Consider the following 24179-nt stretch of genomic DNA (forward strand, 5'->3'; position numbering starts at 1 on the left):
GCACAACATTGCTCTTCCGCTGCAAGCGAATGAGGCGACGACAAGGCTTTCAAGTTTGTTTGCGACATGTTAACATCGAGGGAAGTCGGAGAAGGAGGAAAGCAACTGAGGAGAGGCTGGGTACATCTCCCCTTTTCTTTGACGGGGTTCCCGCTTCATGCTAGCGGTTTACGTAGGGGTGATTCTTTCCAATGTGGCATGTATTCAGCTGGTTAAAGCCAACGCCATTAGGCCTGGGGCGATTTAGTCGAAGGAAACAATGAATTGGGTGGCGGTTATGCCAATCTGAATCAACCATGTATCGTGCTCTATGTACAATGTGTGAATACAGTGGTACCTCAGGTTACATACGCTTCAGGTTACATACGCTTCGGGTTACAGACTCCACTAACCCAGAAATAGTACCTCGGGTTAAGAACTTTGCTTCAGGATGAGAACAGAAATCGTGCTCTGGCGGCGGGGCGGCGGCAGGAGGCCCCATGAGCTAAAGTGCTGCTTCAGGTTGAGAACAGTTTCAAGTTAAGAACAGACCTCCGGAACGAATTAAGTACTTAACCCGAGGTACCACTGTAATGAACTGAACCTGCTGCCTATATTTTGGGACCCTCCGTGGGGGTGTGGCTTTCTATCCAGGGGGCGTGGCTTTCCTTGTGGGCGTGGCTATCCTCGCGTGTGCAATTAGAGGTGCTCCTTGGCGGGTGTGGCTATTCCTGGGGGGCAGGCACGACTATGGCACTCTCCTTGGGACCAGGGATATGGGGGGCAATCAGAATGAGCCCATGCCCTTCACAATTTACCACTACACCCTTGGGGAAAACCACAGGCAGGGTGTGGGTTAAGGAATCGACACTGGGGATTAACGGCAGGCGTGAGGCCAGGAGATTGTGTTTATCTTTCTTGGTTTTGAGGCATCAATCTGGAGGGAGGCGGGACAAAGCTTTCCTTGTGGATACACCTCCTCACTCAGCTTGAGAGAGATGAGGAATGTGCCAGTTTCATGTGAAGACAACCCATCAGTTCTTTTCCTTGCTCACTGTCCGGTCTGTGAAGCACCCACCCTCCTCCTGCGGCTGGGGGTCCGACGAGCCTGCGCCGCAAACACGGTCCGCAACCCCGCCGGGTATGCCACCACCTGAGAAGCTCCTCGCAGCTGTTCGTTTTCCCCCATTTCACGCCGGATCTCCGTCAGCGTCTGGGCGGGGGCTTCAAGCAGGCGCTGGAAGAAGCTCTTACGCCCCACCGGCCGTTCCTGGCAAAAGAAAGTGACCGCCGTACCCCGGTCAGATTTCATCTCCCGCGAGAACCCATCCGAGGTGCCGTCAAAGCAGCGGCCAATGGCGATTTCCTTGGCCAGGCGCGGGTTCTGGTCGGTCACGGTGTAGATGCCGTAGTTGTGCCCCAGTGGGTCCACGGGAGCCAGCATGGCGAAGGCCGAGGTGTCATTGTTTTCTACGACAGGTGGGTGGCGGCCGAGGTACTCCCTCAGGTAGCTGTTGACCACCGTACGGCGGCAGCTCCCCTGTGGGATGACGGACACCAAAGTCCTGTCGACCAGTCCCTGGTCAAACAGCATTCCGCTGCACTTGAACTCGACGCAAGCCGCTGATGTGTTATACGTCTCGAGGTCCCGGACGCTCTGAGAGTCCCGCAGGCCGTAAAGTTGCCCCCGAGTCCTAGGGTGGCTGCCCCCCACGTTTCGAGACCGGACCATGTATTGTTGAGGCCCATTGATCTTCACCTTGATGTAGCAAGCCCTGAACTCCTGAGGGTTGGGCCACCAGGAGAGGTAATCCCCGGTCCACGATGTCAAATCGCTCTCCTTGAAGGGCACCACGTTGTACTCATACTTGTCCACTTCCACCCGGTAGAAGCGGAAGTGGTTGGCTGTGACGGGCGCCTGGTCGCAATCCCTCAGGCTCCGGTATGGGTAGATGGGACCGTTGGTCTCGTCAATGTTGTTCTGGTTGGGCTTGGCGAGGTTGATCTTGAAGGCTGTCTTCTTGAGGGCTGGGCCGTCATGGTCGGATCGCCGGTAGCCCAGCTTGTTGAGGTACGGCTGAGAAACACCCACGGCGCGAGGGTCGAGCTTCGGGCTGGACGCCACAGCCTCCAGCTCCTCCCCGCCCATCGTGGCAGTGACGTAGGCTGTGTAGGCATCGGCCTGCTGGCCGTCGCAGAAGGCAGGAAGGCACGCTCCATTGCGACCTGTCACCACGCTGTCAAAGCGGCCCCAGGCCTGAGGGTTGGACGGAAAGCCAGGCCGGGGCTCGAGGTTCACTAGAGTGACCACCACTCCTTCCAGTTGTTCGTTGGGGTTGAGCTTTTCGTTGATGTAGGCTCGGACCTTGACGAAGCAGCGACGATTTTCTGGCACGTCCAGGTTGAACAGCCGCCTCTCATGGATTTCCAGGTTGCCAATCAGGAAGGCCCTCTCCTCGCGTTTGCGGCGCCCTGCCGCGGCCCGCTTAAAGGAGGCCTCCTCTTCCCACAGGCCTGTCACCGGGTTGAGGGACCAGAGCTTCATTTTCTGGATGTGCCCCGGCATCTTGATGAGCTCGGCGTCCATCTTGACCTCCACGCTCCTGGCCTCTAATCCCTGGTTGCTGCCCTCTTCCCAGAAGTCCATGGAAAACATGCCATAAGTCCGGAGAGGGGAGAGGTCACCATCGGCGTTGATGAAATTCAAGTCACTGGAGGCGGCGTTCACGGTGGCAAAGTCCCGTGGATCCACGAAGGTGACGCTGGCCCGTACGGTCCCATTGTAGGGCAGCCCGTCGGGCCTGAAGAAAGATCCCGAGGGGATGACGATCTCCCCGACGGGGTCTTCTCCAGCCACTTCTCCGAGTTGGATGACATTGGTCTCCAAGGCTTGCAAGTCAACCGGCTCCTTCTTCCTTAACAGCTTGACGTCCTGGTAGACGGCTCCACCACGCTGGTCAAACGGGAAGACCTTGACGGCCTCGACAAATTTCTGCGTCCGGTCCACAAACTTCACCACCAGCCTCTCCGTGTCCGGTGGAACCTCGATGGTGAAGGTGCCTTTGTAACCGGTGAAGCCGATCTTCTCGGCACCCAGGTAGATCTCACCAAAACGCAGAGGTTCGCCATCGTCCGCCGCCGAAGCCTTGCCACGGACCAGTACCTTGGGCTGGGTGCATGAGCTGCAGCCGCACTCCGCAACCACCTTGATGGGGAGGACATACCCGATGCAGCGAATCTCCTGCACTTCCATGCGGCGCGTGCCGCAGCAGTGCTGTGTGGCATCCCGGCACTGCAGTCCGTCGGCAAGGCTGCCCGCACAGCGGGCATTGGGGCACTGGCCGACGTTGTAGAACTGGGAGCCCGTCTCCTCTTGGAAACACTCGTCGGGGAGTTTGATGAGGTATTCTTCTGGCTCGGCAGTGCAGGCTGGGACGCCTGGGTCTGAAACGATAAGAGAGGACCAAAACAAGAGATCTGTTAGCAGCTGGTAGAGCTGGTCTGTGGCTCAAGAACAGGGCTGGGCGATACCTGGTTTCCAAGCTTGTGATATATCACCAGCTAAACATCGCGAGGGACGCGGGTGGCGCTGTGGGTTAAACCACAGAGCCTAGGGCTTGCCGATCAGAAGGTCGGCGGTTCGAATCCCTGCAATGACGGGGTGAGCTCCCATTGCTCGGTCCCTGCTCCTGCCAACCTAGCAGTTCGAGAGCACGTCAAAGTGGAAGTAGTTAAATAGGTACCGCTCCGGCGGGAAGGTAAACAGCATTTCCATGCGCTGCTCTGGTTCACCAGAAGCGGCTTAGTCCTGCTGGCCACATGACCTGGAAGCTGTACGCCGGCTCCCTCGGCCAGTAAAGCGAGATGAGCGCCGCAACCCCAGAGTCGGCCACGACTGCACCTAATGGTCAGGGGTCCCTTTACCTTTACCTAAACATCGTGATATACCGAGATACAGTGATACCTCGGAAATCAAATGTAATCTGTTGCAGAAGGCCGTTCGACTTCCAAAACATTTGGAAACCAAAGCGTGGCTTCTGATTGGCTGCAGGAAGCTCCTGCAGCCAATCAGGAGCTCCGTCGGGCGTTCAGGTTCCAAAGAATCGAGCCTGAACCTCACCCAACCCGAGTTTTGCCTCAGAGCAGGAAGCTGAGCTCACCTATCACAGCCAACTGGGCCACGGAGGACTTGACGGAGCCAAGGTCATTGCTGGCTTTGCAGTGGTATGAGCCAGCCTGATTTGGCCGCAGGTCCCTCAGCACTAAGCTGCTGTCGTATCTGTGCACCTTGCGGTCCAGGAGGGTCCCGTTGTGATACCTGGAGGAAGAGAGGAAATGGGGAAGGGGGAGGTCAGAGGCCGACTGAGCGATCAGGGCTGCAAACCGACAGTAAGCTCCTTTCCCTCTGGCTGGCTGTCGGCTCTTGTGAGCTTGGAAGCTCTCTGATGCTCCCCAATCATAGCTGGCAACTTACAGATTTGAAAATAAGGGACCAGCAGCCTCGAAAATAAGGGATCAGCAGCCAAAATAAGGGATTTTCGGAGCACAGGTATGTTCAACTTCTGAGCCCCTCCGAGCCAAAGGCAGAAAGCCCAGCCAGCAGCCAAACGAAGCCTCAAGCGGTGGTTCCCACAGCGCAGCAACCCGGCAAAGGGGATGCAGCAAGGAAAACCACCGTCCCCTCTCCGCTGGGAAGCGCTGAGCAAAGGCGAGTCCCCAGGCAACGCGGCTGATTTGATTGGCACAAGGCATGCAAGCTCCACCCCCCAGTCGTCCTTAGACTCCTTATTGGGTGAGCAACACAGCCAAGCAACACAGTTGGAGCCTCCCTCCTCCCTGGCCGGCAGGGAGGGAGGGAGGGAGAGGAGCTGCTTCCTTTGAAACCCGGGAGATTTAAGGGACATCATCAATAAGGGACAGCAGCGGGACACGGCGCTGGGATAAGGGACTTTCCCGCCAAATAAGGGACAGTTGACAGCTATGGCCCCGATGAGTGAAGACAGATGCAATGAGGACAGATGTAATAAGGGTGAAAATGGGGTGGAGGGGAAGTTTAAACAATCCCACTTCTTCCGGTTTCTGGAGGTAACTTGAATTACGTACCTCACCAGCAGCCTTTGGTTAATATTTCGGGGTCTAATCTCATAGTCTGGGCATTACTATTTCTGCAGCAGCATCCTGGAGCGGCTGGGGAAACCCAGGCAGATGGGCGCGGTATAACTAATAAATTATTATTATATTATCATTCACTAGAGCCGCCCAATCAGAACAGGCCCCCTCTCCCTGTTGAACTTCTGCCTGACCACCTTTTTTTAATTATTCCAGCAGGAATTTTAATTGATGCTTGATTTGATCGTTCTGACTCGATTCATCTCTTTTTGTGCAATGAAATCAGCCCTGAGTGCTCACTGGAAGGACAGATCCTGAAGCTGAGGCTCCAAGACTTTGGCCACTTCAGGAGAGGAGAAGACTCCCTGGAAAAGACCCTGATGTTGGGAAAGATGGGGGGCGCAAGGAGAAGGGGACGATAGAGGACGAGATGGTTGGACAGTGTTCTCGAAGCGGCCAACATCAGTTTGACCAAACTGCAGGAGGCAGTGGAAGACAGGAGGGCCTGGCGTGCTCTGGTCCAGGGGTCACAAAGAGGCGGACATGACTAAACAACTCAACAACAACAACAACAACAATCTTTGTAAGCAGGACAGAGGCTATTGGAGCTAAGCGGCGTATAAATTGTTTGATATGAGAAAGAGCAAGAGTGTGTTTTTGAAAGGAGCCCCTCTTCCTCCTCCTTCCACAACAACGGGCCCCGATCCCAGTCACTCACCAGTAATACTTCATTGGCTCCGGAACACCCTGGGCTTTGCAGCAAAACCGTATGCTTTGTCCAACTGCCCTCACTTTTTCTTCCGGATGGGACACCATGTAAGGTTTTTCTTCCGGGAATGGACCAGGCGGTGGGGGGGGGGGGAGAGAGAGGAGTAGTATAAAAATCAGGATAAATAAATAAATGACGTGTCTTTTTAAAAAGGCGCTCCTTTAAAGGTGACCCGGAAACTGCAACTAATCCAGAATGCGGCAGCTAGACTGGGGATTGGGAGCGGCCGCCAGGACCACATAACACCGGTCTTGAAAGACCTACACTGGCTCCCAGTTCATTTCTAAGCACAATTCAAAGTGTTGGTGCTGACCTTTAAAGCCCTAAACAGCCCAGTATACCTAAAGGAGCATCTCCACCCCCATTGTTCTGCCCAGACACTGAGGTCCAGCTCCGAGGGCCTTCTGGCGGTTCCCCTCCTGCGAGAAGCGAGGTTACAGGAAACCAGGCAGAGGGCCTTCTCGGTGGTGGTGCCCGCCCTGTGGAACGCCCTCCCGCCAGATGTCAAGGAAATAAGCAACTATCTGACTTTTGGAAAACATCTGAAGGCAGCCCTGTTTAGGGAAGCTTTTAACGTTTGGTGTTTTATCGTGTTTTTAGTATTCTGTTGGGAGCCGCCCAGAGCAGCTGGGAAAACCAGATAGGCGGGGTATAAATAAATTATTATTATTATTATTATTATTATTATTATTATTATTATTACTATTACCAACTGTATTACCTGGGTTATGAAGGTGCCCTAAAGACGTTAAAGCAAAGATTATGGGATAATGCACACAGTGACTTGCGCTCTCGATCACATGCAGTGTGCAGTCCGCTGGCAGTAGGAGTACAATATGGGCCTGTCTTTAAGTTAACACCTTACATTAAAAACCTGACAGTACCAAACTATCGAAGGCTTTTCACCAAAGCCAGACTAAACGTCTTTCCTTCTGCAGTGTTGAGAGGAGTTCCCTACCAGGACAGACTTTGCTCGTGTGGTCCAGACATCGACACCATAAAACATTTTGTTGCACTGTGCAAAATACGAGCAAGCCAGGGCTGAACTGATAGTACCCTTGCTGGTACCTTTCCTGGGAAAATCAGAGGCTCACTATGTCAGGTTCCTATTGGAAGACCGGACAAACGCTAGAACATTGGCCGTGGCAAAGTTTTTATCGGTGGTTACAAGAACCAATGATCCCTATCTTTTGAACAAAATGCTTGTTTAACCTGGAGGTAAGGTAAATTTATAGGGACCCCTGACCGTTAGGTCCAGTCGTGGCCGGCTCTGGGGTTGCGGCGCTCATCTCGCTTTTCATGGCCAAGAGAGCCGGCGTACAGCTTCCGGGTCATGTGGCCAGCATGACTGAGCTGCTTCTGGCGAACCAAAGCAGCGCATGGAAACGCCGTTTACCTTCCCGCTGGAGTGGTATCTACTTATCTACTTGCACTTTGACATGCTTTCGAACTGCTAGGTTGGCAGGAGCAGGGACCGAGCAACGGGAGCTCACCCCGTCATTGCGGGGATTCGAACCGCCGACCTTCTGATCAGCAAGTCCTAGGCTCTGTGGTTTAACCCACAGCGCCACCCATGTCCTTATAAAACAGGGATTGGAAGAGGCTTAAAATCTTAGCGATGAGCTGAGTCAATTTGGGTGGGGCTCAAAGGAAACCTAAAATGTAGGAGCCTAAATTGTGGCATTGGATCAGTTCCACAACATCCATACAGAGAACCAGGCAGAGGGCCTTCTCGGTGGTGGAGCCTGCCCTGTGGAACGCCCTCCCATCAGATGTCAAAGAGAACAACAACTAGCAGAAATAAACAACTATCTCACTTTTAGAAGACATCTGAAGGCAGCCCTGTTTAGGGAAGCTTTTAATGTTTGGTGTTTTATTGTGTTTTTAGTATTCTGTTGGGAGCTGCCCAGAGTGTCTGGGGAAACCCAGCCATGTGGGCAGGGTATAAATTTATTATTATTATTATTATTATTATTATTATTATTATTATTATTATTACAGTGGTGCCTCGGGTTACAGACGCTTCAGATTACAGACTTCGCTAACCCAGAAATAGTGCTTCAGGTTAAGAACTTTGCTTCAGGATGAGAACAGAAATTGTGCTCTGGCGGCAGCAGGAGGCCCCATTAGCTAAAGTGGTGCTTCAGGTTAAGAACAGTTTCAGGTTAAGAACAGATCTCCGGAATGAATTAAGTACTTAACCCAAGGTACCACTGTATTATTATCCCAATGCAGTCCGCCCTGTTACCTAGTCGATGGAGCACTAGGTCCACCACAGATGTCCGAGAGCTGTTGGCGATCGCCGGGCTGCTGCCTTGGGCAAACCTCTCGAGCTTTGCGCTGACGTTGACCCCGCTCCCGGCACAGATGCCTCGGACGGTGAATTGGCCGCGCCGGTTGCTCTTTGCCAGCAGGGCCAGGGGCCGGTCCTGGAGAAAGATCTGGGCGCCGGCGAGGGCCACTCCCTTCGTGCTCCATACAGTGCCCAGGACGGTGTGATTGGGGCAGGTGCAACTGGTACAGTCCTTGCTGGGGACGCCCACGTCACAGCTGAGCTGGCAAGCTGGAAACACAGAGCCACAGAATTGTAGAGTTAGGAGGGACCACATGTGGGGTGCCTCAGGGTTCTGTCCTCTCCCCCATGCTTTTCAACATCTACATGCAGCCACTGGGAGAGATCATCAGGGGGTTTGGGTTGGGTGTTCATCAGTATGCGGATGATACCCAGCTCTACCTCTCTTTTAAATCAGAACCAGTGAAGGTCCTGTGTGAGTGTCTGGAGGAGGTTGGAGGATGGATGGCGGCTAACAGATTGAGGTTGAATCCTGACAAGACAGAAGGACTGTTTTTGGGGGACAGGGGCGGGCAGGTGTGGGGGACTCCCTGGTCCTGAATGGGGTGACTGTGCCCCCGAAGTACCAGGTGCGCAGCCTGGGGGTCATTTTGGACTCACAGCTGTCCATGGAGGCGCATGTCAATTCTGTGTCCAGGGCAGCTCCATCTGGTACGCAGGATGAGACCCTCCCTGCCCGCAGACTGTCTGGCCAGAGTGGTGCATGCTCTGGTTATCTCCCGCTTGGACTACTGCCATGCGCTCTCCGTGGGGCTGCCTTTGAAGGTGACCCAGAAACTACAACTAATCCAGAACGCGGCAGCCAGACTGGGGACTGGGAGCGGCCGCCGAGACCACATAACACCGGTCCTGAAAGACCTACATTGGCTCCCAGTACGTTTCCGGGCACAATTCAAAGTGTTGGTGCTGACCTTTAAAACCCTAAACGGCCCAGTATCCCTGAAGGAGCGTCTCCACCCCCATCGTACTGCCTGGACACAGAGGTCCAGCTCCGAGGGCCTTCTGGCGGTTCCCTCACTGCGAGAAGCCAAGTTACAGGGAACCAGGCAGAGGGCCTTCTCGGTGGTGGCGCCCTCCCTGTGGAACGCCCTCCCACTAGAAGTCAAGGAGAACAACAACTACCAGACTTTAAGAAGACATCTGAAGGCAGCCCTGTTTAGGGATGCTTTTAATGTTTGATGTATTACAGTATTTTAATATTTTTTTGGAAGCCGCCCAGAGTGGCTGGGGAAGCCCAGCCAGGTGGGCGGGGTATAAATAATAAATTTATTATTATTATTATTATTATTATTATTATTATTCTAACCCCCTGCAAGGAGGGGAATCCCAACTAAAGAATTCCCCTTTGCAGGGAGCGAAGGGTACATGTGAGGGTCCTGACAGATGGGAAAACTGAGAATCGGAAGATTTGCCTCTCCATCTTAATTTAACATTTCCATATCTGATTGAATTTTTTTAAAAAATAGAAAAGTCCACATGAAAGTCCCTCAGTGTTTTAGTGCAAATTTTGCCTGATAATGCACATCTTTTGCATGCAGTTTTACTTATTATATCCTTTTTCTTTTTTTGCAAAGCAGCTGTTCCTTCTATGGTGCACTTCTGTGCGGTGTTTCTATGAATATATACATTTTTTCCTGTATACCCTTCCCTCCGGCGTCTGCATTTTGGTGCATGTTGCTCGGATAGAGAACTGCGCTGTGATGTTTACTGGTGTGAGTGTGCACTCGTGAGCAGAGGAAGGAAGGAAGGAAGGGGAAGAGGGAGGGACAGCGAATTAAAGGAACAGAGGAATGATAGAAATAAGTGAGTGAGTGAGTGAGTGAGTGGTGAGTCAGAGGGAAGTAAGTAAGTGATGGTGGAAGGAAGGAAGGAAGGAAGGAAGGAAGGAGGAGGTGATGGCAGAAGAAAGAAAGAGAAATAAAATAAGTAATGGAAGGAGATAAGTGATGGCAAAAGTAAGTAAGTAAGCGATGGATGGATGGAAGGAAGGAGGCCAGTGATCGCAGAAGGAAGGAAGGAAGGAAGGAAGGAAGGAAGGAAAGAAGGAAGGAAGGAAATAAGTAATGGAAGGTGGCGAGTGATGGCAAAAGTAAGTAAATAAGCGATGGATGGAAGGAGGCCAGTGATGGCAGAAAAAGAAAGAAAGAAAGAAAGAGAAAGAAAGAAAATAAGTGATGGAAGGAGGCAAGTGATGGCAGAAGAAAGAAAGAAAGAAAGAAAGAGAAAGAAAATAAGTGATGGAAGGAGGCAAGTGATGGCAAAAGTAAGTAAGTAAGCGATGGATGGATGGATGGATGGATGGATGGATGGAGGCCAGTGATGGCGGAAGGAAGGAAGGAAGGAAGGAAGGAAGGAAGGAAGGAAGGAAGGAAGGATAAGTAATGGAAGGAGGCAAGTGATGGCAAAAGTAAGTAAACAAGTGATGGACGGAAGGAGGCAAGTAATGGCAGAAGAAAGTAAGTGACGGTGGATGGCAGGAGGCCAGTCACCAAAGATCTGAAGGAAGTGATGGTGTATGTAATGTCATTAGGTAGGTAGGTAAGTGATGGTAGAAGAAATGGAGGGGGATGATGGGTGGGTGGAAGGGAGGGAGGGAGGGAGGGAGGGAAAAGCAGAGAGAGAGGATAAGGGCAGGTGCTAGGATGGGGATACCTGGGCAGGTGCAGAGAAACTTTGCCAGGGGAGCAAAGAGAGAGGTTTGTTACCTGGACAGGGTGACAGGGAGCATTTCTGCACCTCTGAGGGACGACCGGGGCAGCGGATAAGCTTGGACTTCGGGCAGCTCCGCCGACGGACCCTCTTCCCTCCGCCGCCGCAGGTCTTTGAACAGGGGCTCCAGGCCCCCCAACTGCTCCAATGGGGCTCTGTGGGGGTGGAAGACGCAGGATTAGAACCCGCTACCGCACAAAAAAAGAGGCACGCTAAAGGGGATTTTATTGAGGGTGAAAGAGGAGAGCGCAAAATATGGTCTGAAGCTCAACATCAAAAAAATGAAGATCGTGGCCACTGGGCCCATCACCTCCTGGCAAATAGAAAGAGATGAAATGGAGGCAGTGAGAGATTTTACTTTCTTGGGCTCCATGATCACTGCAGATGGTGACAGCAGCCACGAAATTGAAAGACGCCTCCTTCTTGGGAGAAAAGCAATGACAAACCTAGACAGCATCTTAAAAAGCAGAGACATCACCTTGCCAACAAAGGTCCGTATACTTAAAGCTCTGGTTTTCCCAGTAGTGATGTGTGGAAGTGAGAGCTGGACCATCAAGAAGGCTGGTCGCCGAAGAATGGATGCAAGAAGATCCAACATATCCATGCGTTAGGAAATCAGCCCTGAGTGCTCACTGGAAGGACAGATCCTGAAGCTGAGGCTCCAAGACTTTGGCCACCTCAGGAGAAGAGAAGACTCCCTGGAAAAGACCCTGATAGATGAAAGGCACAAGGAGAAGGGGACGACGGAGGACGAGATGGTGGGACAGTGTTCTGGAAGCTACCAGCATGAGTTTGACCAAACTGCGGGAGGTAGTGGAGGACAGGAGGGCCTAGCGTGCTCTGGTCCAGGGGGTCACGGAGAGGCGGACACGACTAAACGACTCAACAAACGACTCAAAACCGAACGCTGTACAGCAATTTCCTAATAACATAAAAAACCGATGACGCGATAGTGGATATAACGGGCGAAAGGACAGCCGCGTCGACAACATCCAATGGAAAAATGATTGTGCTGGAGGATTACGGGACTGAATCTGCCAACAACAAGCGACGAGAGGCAGCGTGGTGTAGTGGTTTCAGCATCAGCCTAACCCAGGGCCGGATTTAGGTTTGATGAGGCCCTCAGCTCCTGAAGGTAATGGGGTCCTTTCTATGTCCAGCTGTCCTTTGTCAACAACAAATGGTCACTGCTTTGTGTGTGTTGAATATATGCTATATATGGTAATTTATGGACCTCATAGGTATCTCAAGCTATTTGCCCATGTTGCCCTGCAACCAGTCCATGCAGAATGTAGGCACCCTATATATAGAAAGGAGCAAACTAGTGATATTTTAGGGAGCAGGCGGGGCCCGTGACTGACATCCGTGATGGCCAAACTTGGCCCTCCAGCTGTTTTGGGACTACAACTCCCATCATCTCTAGCTAACAGGAGCAGTGGTCAGGGGTGATGGGAATTGTAGTCCCAAAACAGCTGGAGGGCGGAGTTTGGCCACCACTGAATTACATCCTAGGAGCCGCCTACACAACACAAAACACTATATATAGAAAGGAGCAAACCAGTGAAATTTTAGGGAGCAGGCAGGGCCCATGAGTTACATCTGGGAGCCTACACAACACAAAACACTGTTGCTGTATGCAGGTTTTATTTTATTTGGTTTTTTGTCTTATATTTTGGAAGTGTACATCCAGCTTTTTTCCCTTTAATTTTTTTGGGGGCCCCCAAGAGAGCAGGACCCTAAGCTAGAGCTTGTTTAAAGGTAAAGGGACCCCTGACCGTTAGGTCCAGTCGTGGCCGACTCTGGGGTTGCAGCGCTCAACTTGTTCTATTGGCCGAGGGAGCCGGCGTACAGCTTCCGGGTCATGTGGCCAGCAGGACTAAGCCGCTTCTGGTGAACCAGAGCAGCGCACGGAAATGCCGTTTACCTTCCCGCCGGAGTGGTACCTATTTATCTACTTGCACTTTGACGTGCTTTTGAACTGCTAGGTTGGCAGGAGCTGGGACCGAGCAACGGGAGCTCACCCCGTCGTGGGGATTCAAACCGCCGACCTTCTGATCGGCAAGCGCTAAGCTCTGTGGTTTAAACCACCCTTAGAGCTTGTTTAGCTTATATGTAAATCCGGCACTGGCCAAACTACCCCACCGGGGGGCAGGGGAAGTATCATGTGTGCAGAGAAGAGGGCAGCAAATCTCTGGCCTGCGGTCAGAATCAGGCCCAAACCTTTGGTCCAGGTTCCCGCCAGTCACCCGAGACATCAGCTGGTTTTGCTGCAGATTATTTAGCTGATATTGCAGTGGGTCAGACTGGATGACCCCCCCAGGATGGAGGACCCCCTTCAAGTTTTTAAATTCCTGCTCTCCCACCAGAGCGCATGGCACGGACCCATCTTGTGCCTCTGCTATTTCCATCGCGAAACCTCGGGGGAAAACATTCGGCTGCCGTTTTGGAAAAGCTTGAGAGGGAAGAATTGCAGAGGGTTTGCCAGCCCTCAGCGAAAAACCGAGAGAAAAAGAGTATTTGTAGAGTCTGCCCTCCTTTTTCCAGGCAAAACAAGGAAAAAGAGGAGATCGGATGACTCTCCCGTCTCAGCAAGAATGTTCAAAGCACAACTCAGAAAGTACTTGGCATCTCGCGTTGGCGGGAATGAGGTTCATTAAAAAAATAACTCTTGTCTATAAAAAACAACAGGCCCTTTTGGAGACCAACTACAGCATTCCTGAAATTTTTATTCGGTGATGGGCTGACCCCATTGGGAAGAGGGGGACAGACAAACCTATGTCTCCGTTTCCCAAACAATTGCCTCCCCTGTTCCTTGGACTTTTGCAAATTCCAAAAGGAGGTGGTGCCGAACATCTGAGTGTCCCTATTCCCCCGGACTGACAGAAGCCGTCCCGGCTTGGTCCCAATTTTCCTTAGGACGTCCCTATTGCCACAGGAGAAACGTTGGAGGGGATGGAATAGGACGTCCCTCTTTTCAGGGGAGAAACATTGGAGGAGATGGAATAGAACGTCCCTCTTTTCAGGGGAGAAACGTTGGAGGGGATGGAATAGGACGTCCCTATTTTCAGGGGAGAAACATTGGAGGAGATGGAATAGAACGTCCCTATTTTCAGGGGAGAAATGTTGGAGGGGATGGAATAGAACGTCCCTATTTTCAGGGGAGAAACATTGGAGGAGATGGAATAGAACGTCCCTATTTTCAGGGGAGAAACGTTGGAGGGGATGGAATAGGACGTCCCTATTTTCAGGGGAGAAACGTTGGAGGGGATGGAATAGAACGTCCCTATTTTCAGGGGAGAAACATTGGAGGGGATGGAATAGAACGTCCCTATTTTCAGGGGAGAAACGTTGGAGGGGATGGAATAGAACGTCCCTATTTTCAGGGGAGAAACACTGGAGGGGATGGAATAGGACGTCCCTATTTTCAGGGGAGAAACACTGGAGGGGATGGAATAGGACGTCCCTATTTTCAGGGGAGAAACACTGGAGGGGATGGAATAGGACGTCCCTATTTTCAGGGGAGAAATGTTGGAGGGGATGGAATAGGACGTCCCTATTTTCAGGGGAGAAACGTTGGACGGGATGGAATAGGATGTCCCTATTTTCAGGGGAGAAACGTTGGACGGGATGGAATAGGATGTCCCTATTTTCAGGGGAGGAACGTTGGAGGAGATGGAATAGGACGTCCCTCTTTTCATGGGAGAAACGTTGGAGGGGATGGAATAGGACGTCCCTATTTTCAGGGGAGAAACGTTGGAGGGGATGGAATAGGACGTCCCTATTTTCAGGGGAGAAACGTTGGAGGGGATGGAATAGGACGTCCCTATTTTCAGGGGAGAAATGTTGGAGGGGATGGAATAGGACGTCCCTATTTTCAGGGGAGAAACGTTGGACGGGATGGAATAGGATGTCCCTATTTTCAGGGGAGAAACGTTGGACGGGATGGAATAGGATGTCCCTATTTTCAGGGGAGGAACGTTGGAGGAGATGGAATAGGACGTCCCTCTTTTCATGGGAGAAACGTTGGAGGGGATGGAATAGGACGTCCCTATTTTCAGGGGAGGAACGTTGGAGGAGATGGAATAGGACGTCCCTCTTTTCATGGGAGAAACGTTGGAGGGGATGGAATAGGACGTCCCTATTTTCAGGGGAGAAACGTTGGAGGGGATGGAATAGGACGTCCCTATTTTCAGGGGAGAAATGTTGGAGGGTATAGGATGCCCCTATTTTCATTGGAGAAATGTTGGAGGGTGTGGTAGATAGGCAAGGACCAAAGGCAAGGAGTTAAGAGAATGAAGCATGGGGCAGGAGCCTAGCCGCTTTGGGTGCAGAATGCCCACAACAAACGCAGCCCAGCGCAGCAGCACCCAACCCCAGGATTCGCACTCGTTACCTCGGCAAGGTTCGTTGCTGCACGCCCGACGTTCGGCAGATTTCCCCGGGCACTTGGTCAGTCTCCCGAGGGCTGGTGCAGAGCTGTTCAAACAGCTCCGGTGTCTGGTTTGGACGCCGTTTGTGCCGCAAGCCGTCCGTGAACAGAAGCTCCAGGAAGACCACACTGACCATCCCAACCAGTCCGTGGGATCTTTCAGAGCGATGTGAAGCCAGGAGGGGGGAGAAGAAGGCAGAAAGGATATTTAGCATGGGGAAAACATCTTTAAAACGCAATTGCTTTTTTAAAATATGGAGTTAGGAATCCTAAATTCAGCCCAGGTCTCTCTATCCGGCTGTCAGAACAATCCCCAGGCAAAAAAAAATCTTCCTGAAGTCTCAAGTTGGAGGGTTTGATTCCCCAGGTAGTGTGTTTAATTTTTATTTTTTATTATGAAGAAACTGAGCAAGAAGTCTGCAAGCGTCAGCCCTGCGGGATCCAGGTGCAAATTACGACATACATTCTCTGGAGATGTCTCGCACTCTCTGAGCATCCCTGTTTTACAGGATTTACAGAAGCCATCCCAGTTTCTGATGCGATCCCGGAATTTTGACCACACTTTTTCTTGGGGCGTCCCTATTTTCAGGGGAGAAACGATGGGGGGAAGGAATAGGACGTCCCTATTTTCACAGGAGAAATGTTGGAGGGGATGGAATAGGATGTCCCTATTTCAGGGGAGAAACATTGGAGGGGATGGAATAGGATGTCCCTATTTTCAGGGGAGAAACGTTGGAGGGGATGGAATAGGATGTCCCTATTTTCATGGGAGAAACGTTGGAGGGGATGGAATAGGACGTCCCTATTTTCAGGGGAGAAACGTTGGAGGGGATGGAATAGGACGTCCCTATTTTCACGGGAGAAACGTTGGAGGGGATGGAATAGGACGTCCCTATTTTCAAGGGAGAAACATTGGAGGGGATGGAATAGGACGTCCCTATTTTCAGGGGAGAAACGTTGGAGGGGATGGAATAGGACGTCCCTGTTTTCAGGGAAGAAACGTTGGAGGGGATGGAATAGGACGTCCCTATTTTCACGGGAGAAACATTGGAGGGGATGGAATAGGACGTCCCTATTTTCACAGGAGAAACGTTGGAGGGGATGGAATAGGACGTCCGTATTTTCATGGGAGAAACGTTGGAGGGGATGGAATAGGACGTCCCTATTTTCACGGGAGAAACGTTGGAGGGGATGGAATAGGACGTCCCTATTTTCACGGGAGAAACGCTGGAGGGGATGGAATAGGACGTCCCTATTTTCACGGGAGAAACGCTGGAGGGGATGGAATAGGACGTCCCTATTTTCACGGGAAACACTGGAGGGGATGGAATAGGACGTCCCTCTTTTCAGGTGAGAAATGTTGGAGGGGATGGAATAGGACGTCCCTCTTTTCAGGTGAGAAACGTTGGAGGGGATGGTGTCTGCCCTTCCCTCCTCCCTCTCCCAATTAACCTCCGTCTCCAGGGCTCAGTGAAAGGCGGGACAACAAGACCTGGTCTGGTCTCCAGAGGAGACTGGTGATGCCATTAAGCACGACACATTCCTTCTGTCGCCAGGATGTCACTGTGATTGTCAGGTGAGCGGTCCTGCCTGCAAGGGCCAGCCACCTTAGCGCTCTCACCTGGGGGGCAGAGGAACCGGACGTGGTAGTTGGAGCAGGTCTTGCCCCCGGTCTGCTCCTGGTTGTGGCACCGGAAGCCTTCTTGGGGGCTGGAGTAAACCACCTCCCCAACTTCTTCCGGCAGCTCCCATTCGGTGGTCCGGGCCTGGATGGCGGTGGGCTGGGCGCAGATGCGATCCGGGTAATAGAAGCGGATGGCTTCCAGGGTCTCAAAATCGCCTTCGCCTCCCGGGTGGTCCACGTTGAACCACGAGGTCCACTCGCCTGCAAAGGAGAGCTGGGGTTTAGAAGAGGCTGGTGCCCCCACTTCTGAGCTGGGGGGGCCTCCTCCATCTCACACCTCCCCCCCAGCGCCGGATTTATGTACAGTGGTGAGGAGGAATTAAATAACCTTTTAATGAGGGTGAAAGAGGAGAGCGCAAAATACGGTCTGAAGCTCAACATCAAAAAAACGAAGATCATGGCCACTGGTCCCATCACCTCCTGGCAAATAGAAGGGGAAGAAATGGAGGCAGTGAGAGATTTTACTTTCCTGGGCTCCATGATCACTGCAGATGGTGACAGCAGTCACGGAATTAAAAGACGCCTGCTTCTTGGGAGGAAAGCAATGACAAACCCAGACTGCGTCTCAAAAAGCAGAGACATCACCTTGCCAACAAAGGTTCGTATAGTTCAAGCTCTGGTTTTCCCAGAAGTGATGTGTGGAAGTGAGAGCTGGACCATCAAGAAGGCTGATCGCCGAAGAATGGATGCTTTTGAATTCTGGTGCTGGAGGAGACTCTTGAGAGTCCCATGGACTGCAAGAAGATCCAACCTCTCCATTCGGAAGGAAATCAGCCCTGAGTGCTCACTGGAAGGACAGATCCTGAAGCTGAGGCTCTAAGACTTTGGCCATGAGGAGAGAAGACTCCCTGGAAAAGACCCTGATGTTGGGAAAGATGGAGGGCACAAGGAGAAGGGGACGATGGAGGACCAGATGGTGGGACAGTGTTCTCAAAGCTACCAGCATGAGTTTGACCAAACTGCAGGAGGCAGTGGAAGACAGGAGGGCCTGGCATGCTCTGGTCCAGGGGGTCATGAAGAGGCGGACACAACTAAATGACTAAACAACAACAACAACAACAACAAGGCTTTGTAGTTTAACCCACAGCACCACCCACGTCCCAAGTATCTGGGTAGGCTTGTCTAAACCACAATGCTTTTAGCAGGCACCAAAAAAGGAGACGGCGAAGTCGCCCACCTGTCGTCAAGAGGCAGGTAGTTCCAATGTCTAGGTTTTGAGAAAGGTGGAACGGGCATCCTGAGGCAACTGTAGCAGTGGGAAGTGAGCTGGAAAATGCATCAGATTAAACCAAATTTAAGGACATGGGTGGCGCTGTGGGTTAAACCACAGAGCCTAGGACTTGCCGATCCGAAGGTCGGTGGTTCGAATCCCCGCAATGACGGGGTGAGCTCCCGTTGCTCGGTCCCTGCTCCTGCCAACCTAGCAGTTTGAAAGCACATCAAAGTGCAAGTAGATAAATAGGTACCGCTCCAGCGGGAAGGTAAACGGCTTTTCCGTGCGCTGCCCTGGTTCGCCAGAAGCAGCTCAGTCCTGCTGGCCACATGACCTTGCTGTACGCCGGCTCCCTCGGCCAATAAAGCGAGATGAGCGCTGCAACCCCAGAGTCGGCCACGACTGGACCTAATGGTCAGGGGTCCCTTTACCCCTTTAAGGAGGAATCGGGTACAACGGCGAGACAGAACGGTCTGTTTGTTTCTTGCAAAATCTTCTCCGGCCTCCCCCCCCCCCCGCAAACCCTTAGAGATAAATCCGTATTTTTTCCAGGACTAAATGACCTACCAACCATGCTGGCGTCGAAACTTGAACGGGCGCTCTCTCTCTTCTTCTGATCCTTGGCTGGGCGCGATTCGTTCTTCGCCAGTGGATCTGTTGGGAAATGTGCAACAGCCCGTTCAAAGAGACCTGTGGAACTGCAAGGCTTGTGCCCACGATGATGTATGTTTTCGTCATTCCCGTTTAAGAGTACAGTGATACCTTGGTTCTCAAACGCCTTGGTTCTCAAACGCCTTGGTTCTCAAACACCTTGGTTCTCAAACGCTGAAAACCCAGAAGTTTTGCTGAATTTTCGTATGTGCTGTAAGCTGCCCAGAGTGGCTGGGGAGACCCAGCCAGATCGGTGGGGTATAAATTATCATTATTATTATTAACGGTCAGTGAAAATTTTTTCTTCCTCCCACCTAACATCTGATTTAGTGGACAAATGTTGAAGCTGTATGTCGGGAATAATTATTATCATTATTAACGGTCAGAGAAAATGTGCTCTCCCTCCCACCTAACATCTGAATTTGTGGACATCCATTGAAGCTGTATGTGTGTAATTATTATTATTATTATTATTATTATTATTATTATTATTATTATTACCCCACCCATCTGACTGGGATCAAATCGGAAACCGGGACGGCTTCTATAAATCTGAGACTGTCCCTATAAAATCAGGACACTGGGATGGTCTGGGATGGTAGTAAAGAACAGTAGTATATATTAAATTCCTCCCATTTTTTCTGTTTCGCCCCAGGATGTTTTCGACTGCATGTTTTTGGAAAGCTAAAAAAAAAGAAAAAAGAGGTGGAATATATATCCTGCACTGAGTCTTTCCTTTTAGCAGAGCAAAATGATCAGGCGACAGCAAAAACTGCAAGGTTTTTAGCAGGGGCGATTAGAATAAGATCTATTATTTGGTTATAGATGCAAAACACGTCCCCCAAAATGTGTTTTCTATAGTTTTTTACATCTATCTGCTGTACGTTTTATTTCTTTGGCTAGTGGCTGTTGCAAATAAAGATTCTTATCCTCTTTTATATTCCCAGAGGAGACGGAAGGAATAATTCAGACTAATTCCTGCGCTGGGCATTGGCCAGACTCAGGTCAGAAGGAAATTGCGCTGATATCGGAACGGAAATGCCGATTTAAACTTTGAAGGCAAAGCTCTCTGCGTGACTGAGATTTGTGCCGGGAGCAAACACACAAACGGACTCATTCCCCCTCCCTGCAAAGTAGAGGGCGTGAGACTCTTAATCTAAGGGTCGTGGGTTCGAGTTAGCCCCACTTTGGGCAAGAGATCCCTGCGTTGCAGGGGGGTTGGACTAAATGACCCTCGTGCTTCCTTCCAACTATTCTATGATTTAAACCCTTTTTTTAGAAGAGCCGGCTGGGTTGAAGGCTCTCATCGCCACTTCCAGTGGCAAGGAGTTCTGCCGATCCACAAAGTCCTTCCATCAGTCTGTTAGGAAGTTATTGCCCAAGGATTTCATCAGGTGACCCCAGTATTATGGGGAGGCAGAGAATTCCCCTTCCCCCTCAGTTTATTCATATATTATTATTATTATTATTATTATTATTATTATTATTATTATTCTGCAGGAGGTTAGAATAAATGACATTTTGGGCCTCTTTTAGCATTTGGGTCTAGCCTGAGTTGGTTAGAGCAATGTTTCTCAGCCATATGGCCCCCACAGACACCCAGATATTCCACGGGGGCCACAGGCGAAATTATATAACTATATATAAATTATCAGTAAAGTTTCTATTTACAAGCAAAATAGCTACCTTTCCGCTGGGAGGGCAGGTGGGGTGGGGAGGAAACGAGGTCAGATAGGGGGCCATGAAAAGGCCGAGAAACACTGGGTTAAGGCACGGTTAATGCCAAGGTGACAGGTTCGAATCCTGAATGCGACAAAACTCCACGATGGTATGATGAGGTTCTATGGTAATTCCCTGCCCTTCGCGCTGAGGTCCCAGGGCAGGTTATACAGCAATTAAACACAGTGTGTGTGTGTGTGTGTGTGTGTGTGTGTGTGTGTGTGTAATTACATAGATGATAGATGATATATAGAGATAGATAAATGATAGATAGATAGATGATAGATAGATAGACAGATGATAGACAGATTGATCAATAGATAGATTGATGGATAGATGATATAGATATAGATAGATAGATAGATAGATAGATAGATAGATAGATGATAGATAGATGACAGACAGATAGATAGATAGATAGATAGATAGATGATAGATAGAAGACAGATTGATAGATAGATGATTGAGAGAGAGAGAGAGAGAGAGAGATGATAGATAGATGATAGATAGATATAGATAGATAGATGATAGATTATGATGATGATGATAGATAGATAGATGATAGATAGATAGATGATAGATATAGATAGATGATAGATAGATAGATGATTGATAGATAGATATAGATGATAGATGATAGAGAGAGAGAAATGATAGATAGAGAGAGATGATAGATAGATAGATAGATAGATAGATAGATAGATAGATAGATGATAGATGATTGATCAAGAGAGAGAGAGAGATGATAGATAGATATAGAGATAGATGATAGATAGATAGATAGATAGAGATAGAGAGATATAGATATATAGATTATTACTTATTAAATTTATATACCGCCCTATACCGGGGGGGGGGGGGGTTCCTCAGGGAGGTTCACAACAAAATCAAGATATAAAAAACCACCCACAAAATACATAATAAGAATTAAACAACAATAACCCAATAGCCCGCCCCCCAAACAAAAAATACACATTTTAAAAGGGCGCAGGATGTAAAAAGTTAAGCACAACTTACAACCGCAGGAATAAGGTGGGTTCTAAAAGGAAAAGGATAAGTTGTCGCTTCCATGAATTTCAGGGAGAGATTGTGATTTCGCAGCTTAGATGCAACATTCACACATTTCCCTTAGTATTTTGGTCCCTTTTGGGGTGAATTTTTGGGTGAATTTTTGTGTGTAGCTGTGCCTTGTAGCTGCTGGAGTTCGGAGGGGGGGCACAAAAATTATCTGCCCCCCTTTGTATGGAAATTTTCCTCCCCAAAGTCTGCTTCAAATCCAATCTTTTCTGGATTTGTTTAAGGAAGTTTTTAACATTTGATATTCTATCGTGCTTTTAATATTCTATCAGGAGCAGATTATTGTTATTATTATTATTATTATTATTATTATTATTATTATTATTAACCCCCCTTGTCAGGTCTTAAGCTTCAGTTTGCTCTGTCTCTTCACGAAGGTGTAACTTTCACCCTCTTGAATCGCACAAAATTCGCACACGACACCCCCTCCAAAAGACACATACAATTTTTGCAAGCAATTTTGCACAACGGGGGAAAACAATTCCACAAGGAATTTCCCCCCATTATAAGGAACTGAATCGAACAGTAGCCCTACTCAGAGTAGACCCATCGGAAAGAACAGACACAGCCTGTGGATTTCAACAGGTTGGATTGAATGGGCTGTAACCCAAATGTACAGCCGTTTTCGCAAAAAAATATACTCTTCCCCCTGCCCGCGGGGGTGCAGCCCCCCAAAAATGCACCCCCCAAAATAAAATAAAATAAAAGAGGGAATTTCCCAGATCGCATTTCTATTTTTGGGGGGATGCCTCATAATATAATTTTGGATCCGGGAGACTAAATACACCCCTTTCTCTTTTATCAGTAAGTAACTTGTATTTATATTTATATAAATTTATATATTTATATTTATATAGGGGACGCAGGTGGCACTGTGGGTTAAACCTCAGAGCCTAGGACTTGCCGATCAGAAGGTCGGCAGTCAACTTATATTTAATATGGGACCTCTTACCCTGCCATATAAATTTGAATAAATCTCTTCCCCATTTGTCAAACCATCCAATTATAGGAATCATCCTGGAATTCAAAGTGGGGCAGGTTTGGAGGGACTTTTCGCCTTTGCGGGTCTGAGAACCTGACACGTTTCGCCTCTGCCCCTATTTTCTGCCACCTCATTCCTGCTCCAAAAGGGGGTCAGGCTAGATGTCCTCTGGGGTGACCCTGCGTTTCGACGGCCGGAAACTGGAAGAAGAAGAAAAAAGGCGTTTACCTTGAGCCGCCACACAGCCGAAAAGCACCAAGCAGAGGAAAATCTCCACCTTTCGGCCCTCCATCTCTCCGGCCTCGGGTTCAAATTCCTCGCACACTTTCTTTCTTTCTCCTCCTCCCAGGTTCGGACACACAGGAGACTCAGGGGTCCGGTGTTGTCCCTTCTCGCAGGTCTCTTTGAAACTGGAGCTGCGTTGGAAAAAGCAAGTCTTTATAGGAGCCTGTTTCTCTCTCTCCTGTTGGCTCAGAGGCCTTTTTGGACAGCGAAGTCTTGACCGAGGGAAATAAGAGAAACGGGGGAATCTGGTCAAGTCGGGCAAAGCTGGAAGATTATCAGCAGAGCTTGCTTTCTTTCAAAAAAATATAAAAATATTTTATTTTATTGTTGTTGGTTTTGGGAAGCCTTCCACAGTAGCCTTTGCTGGTTTAGGCTGCTAAAATTGGACGGGGTTCGGGAAGAATGAGAAGAGGCAGTAAAACCAGAAATGAGCTCATGTGGTCCGCGTTCCAGAGGTTTCATTATAGATGTGTTCTTTTGAATCCAGCGGTTCGTCGCTGTTTATTACAGACCACTGTTTTTAACACGGGCTGGGGTTTTTTTATGATTCTGTGCAGCCAGCCGTGGAACTCCTTCCTAAGAAATCTGCAATGGGGCTTCGTCGAAAATGCTGTGTGATTATCACAATAATATTATAATGATTTATTATTTATACCCCGCCGATCCGGCTGGGTTTCCCCGGCCGCTCTGGGCAGCTCCCAACAGAATATTAAAAGCACGATAAAACGTAAGACGTTAAAAGCTTCCCTGAACAGGGCTGCCTTCAGATGTCTTCTAAAAGTCAGGTAGTTGTTTATTTCCTTAACACCTGATGGGAGGGCGCCACCACTGAGAAGGCCCTCTGCCTGGTTCCCTGTAACCTTGCTTCTCACAGGGAGGGAACCGCCAGACGGCCCTCGGGAGATGGACCCAGGTGTCCGGGCTGGACGATGGGGATGGAGACCCTCCTTCAGGTCTACTGGGCCATTTTGGGCTTTCAAGGTCAGCACCAACACTTTGAATTGTGCTCAGAAACGTCCCGGGAGCCAATGTAGGTCTTTCAAGACCGGTGTTATGTGGTCTCGGTGGCCGCTCCCAGTCCCCAGTCTGGCTGCCGCATTTTGGATTAGTTGTAGTTTCTGGGTCACCTTCAAAGGCAACCCCACGTAGAGCGGATGGCAGTAGTCCAAGCGGGAGATAACCAGAACATGCACCACTCTGGCCAGACAGTCCGCAGGCAG

General features: G+C 50.0%; 2 protein-coding genes and 1 long non-coding RNA gene across 4 annotated transcripts in view; 1 reads left to right on the forward strand and 2 right to left on the reverse strand.

Moving 5' to 3' along the window:
* Positions 1 to 24179, reverse strand: part of TEKTIP1 (tektin bundle interacting protein 1) — a 209428-nt gene that overhangs the window by 137053 nt on the left and 48196 nt on the right. The gene's annotated exons all lie outside the window — the stretch shown is intronic.
* Positions 1 to 24179, forward strand: part of LOC310835891 — a 162551-nt gene that overhangs the window by 20082 nt on the left and 118290 nt on the right. The window lies entirely within an intron of this gene.
* On the reverse strand, positions 857 to 23497 carry CILP2 (cartilage intermediate layer protein 2). 2 transcript variants are annotated; one of them, XM_083720202.1, is made up of 10 exons: positions 22903 to 23497; positions 18813 to 18899; positions 16970 to 17233; positions 15313 to 15504; positions 10916 to 11074; positions 8106 to 8420; positions 5807 to 5915; positions 4140 to 4297; positions 2279 to 3423; positions 857 to 2236 (listed from the first exon to the last, which is right to left on the reverse strand). In XM_083720202.1, exons 1-10 carry the CDS (start codon positions 22964 to 22966, stop codon positions 1031 to 1033), a joined length of 3699 nt encoding a protein of 1232 aa, XP_083576328.1. In that variant the 5' UTR covers positions 22967 to 23497; the 3' UTR covers positions 857 to 1030. The 2 variants fall into 2 exon arrangements, with proteins under 2 accessions (XP_083576328.1, XP_083576327.1); XM_083720201.1 differs by having other exon boundaries at positions 857 to 3423.

The sequence above is a fragment of the Podarcis gaigeae genome (assembly GCF_964106915.1).
Source record: "Podarcis gaigeae genome assembly, chromosome: 18".
In the NCBI taxonomy this organism is placed as follows: Eukaryota; Metazoa; Chordata; class Lepidosauria; order Squamata; family Lacertidae; genus Podarcis; species Podarcis gaigeae.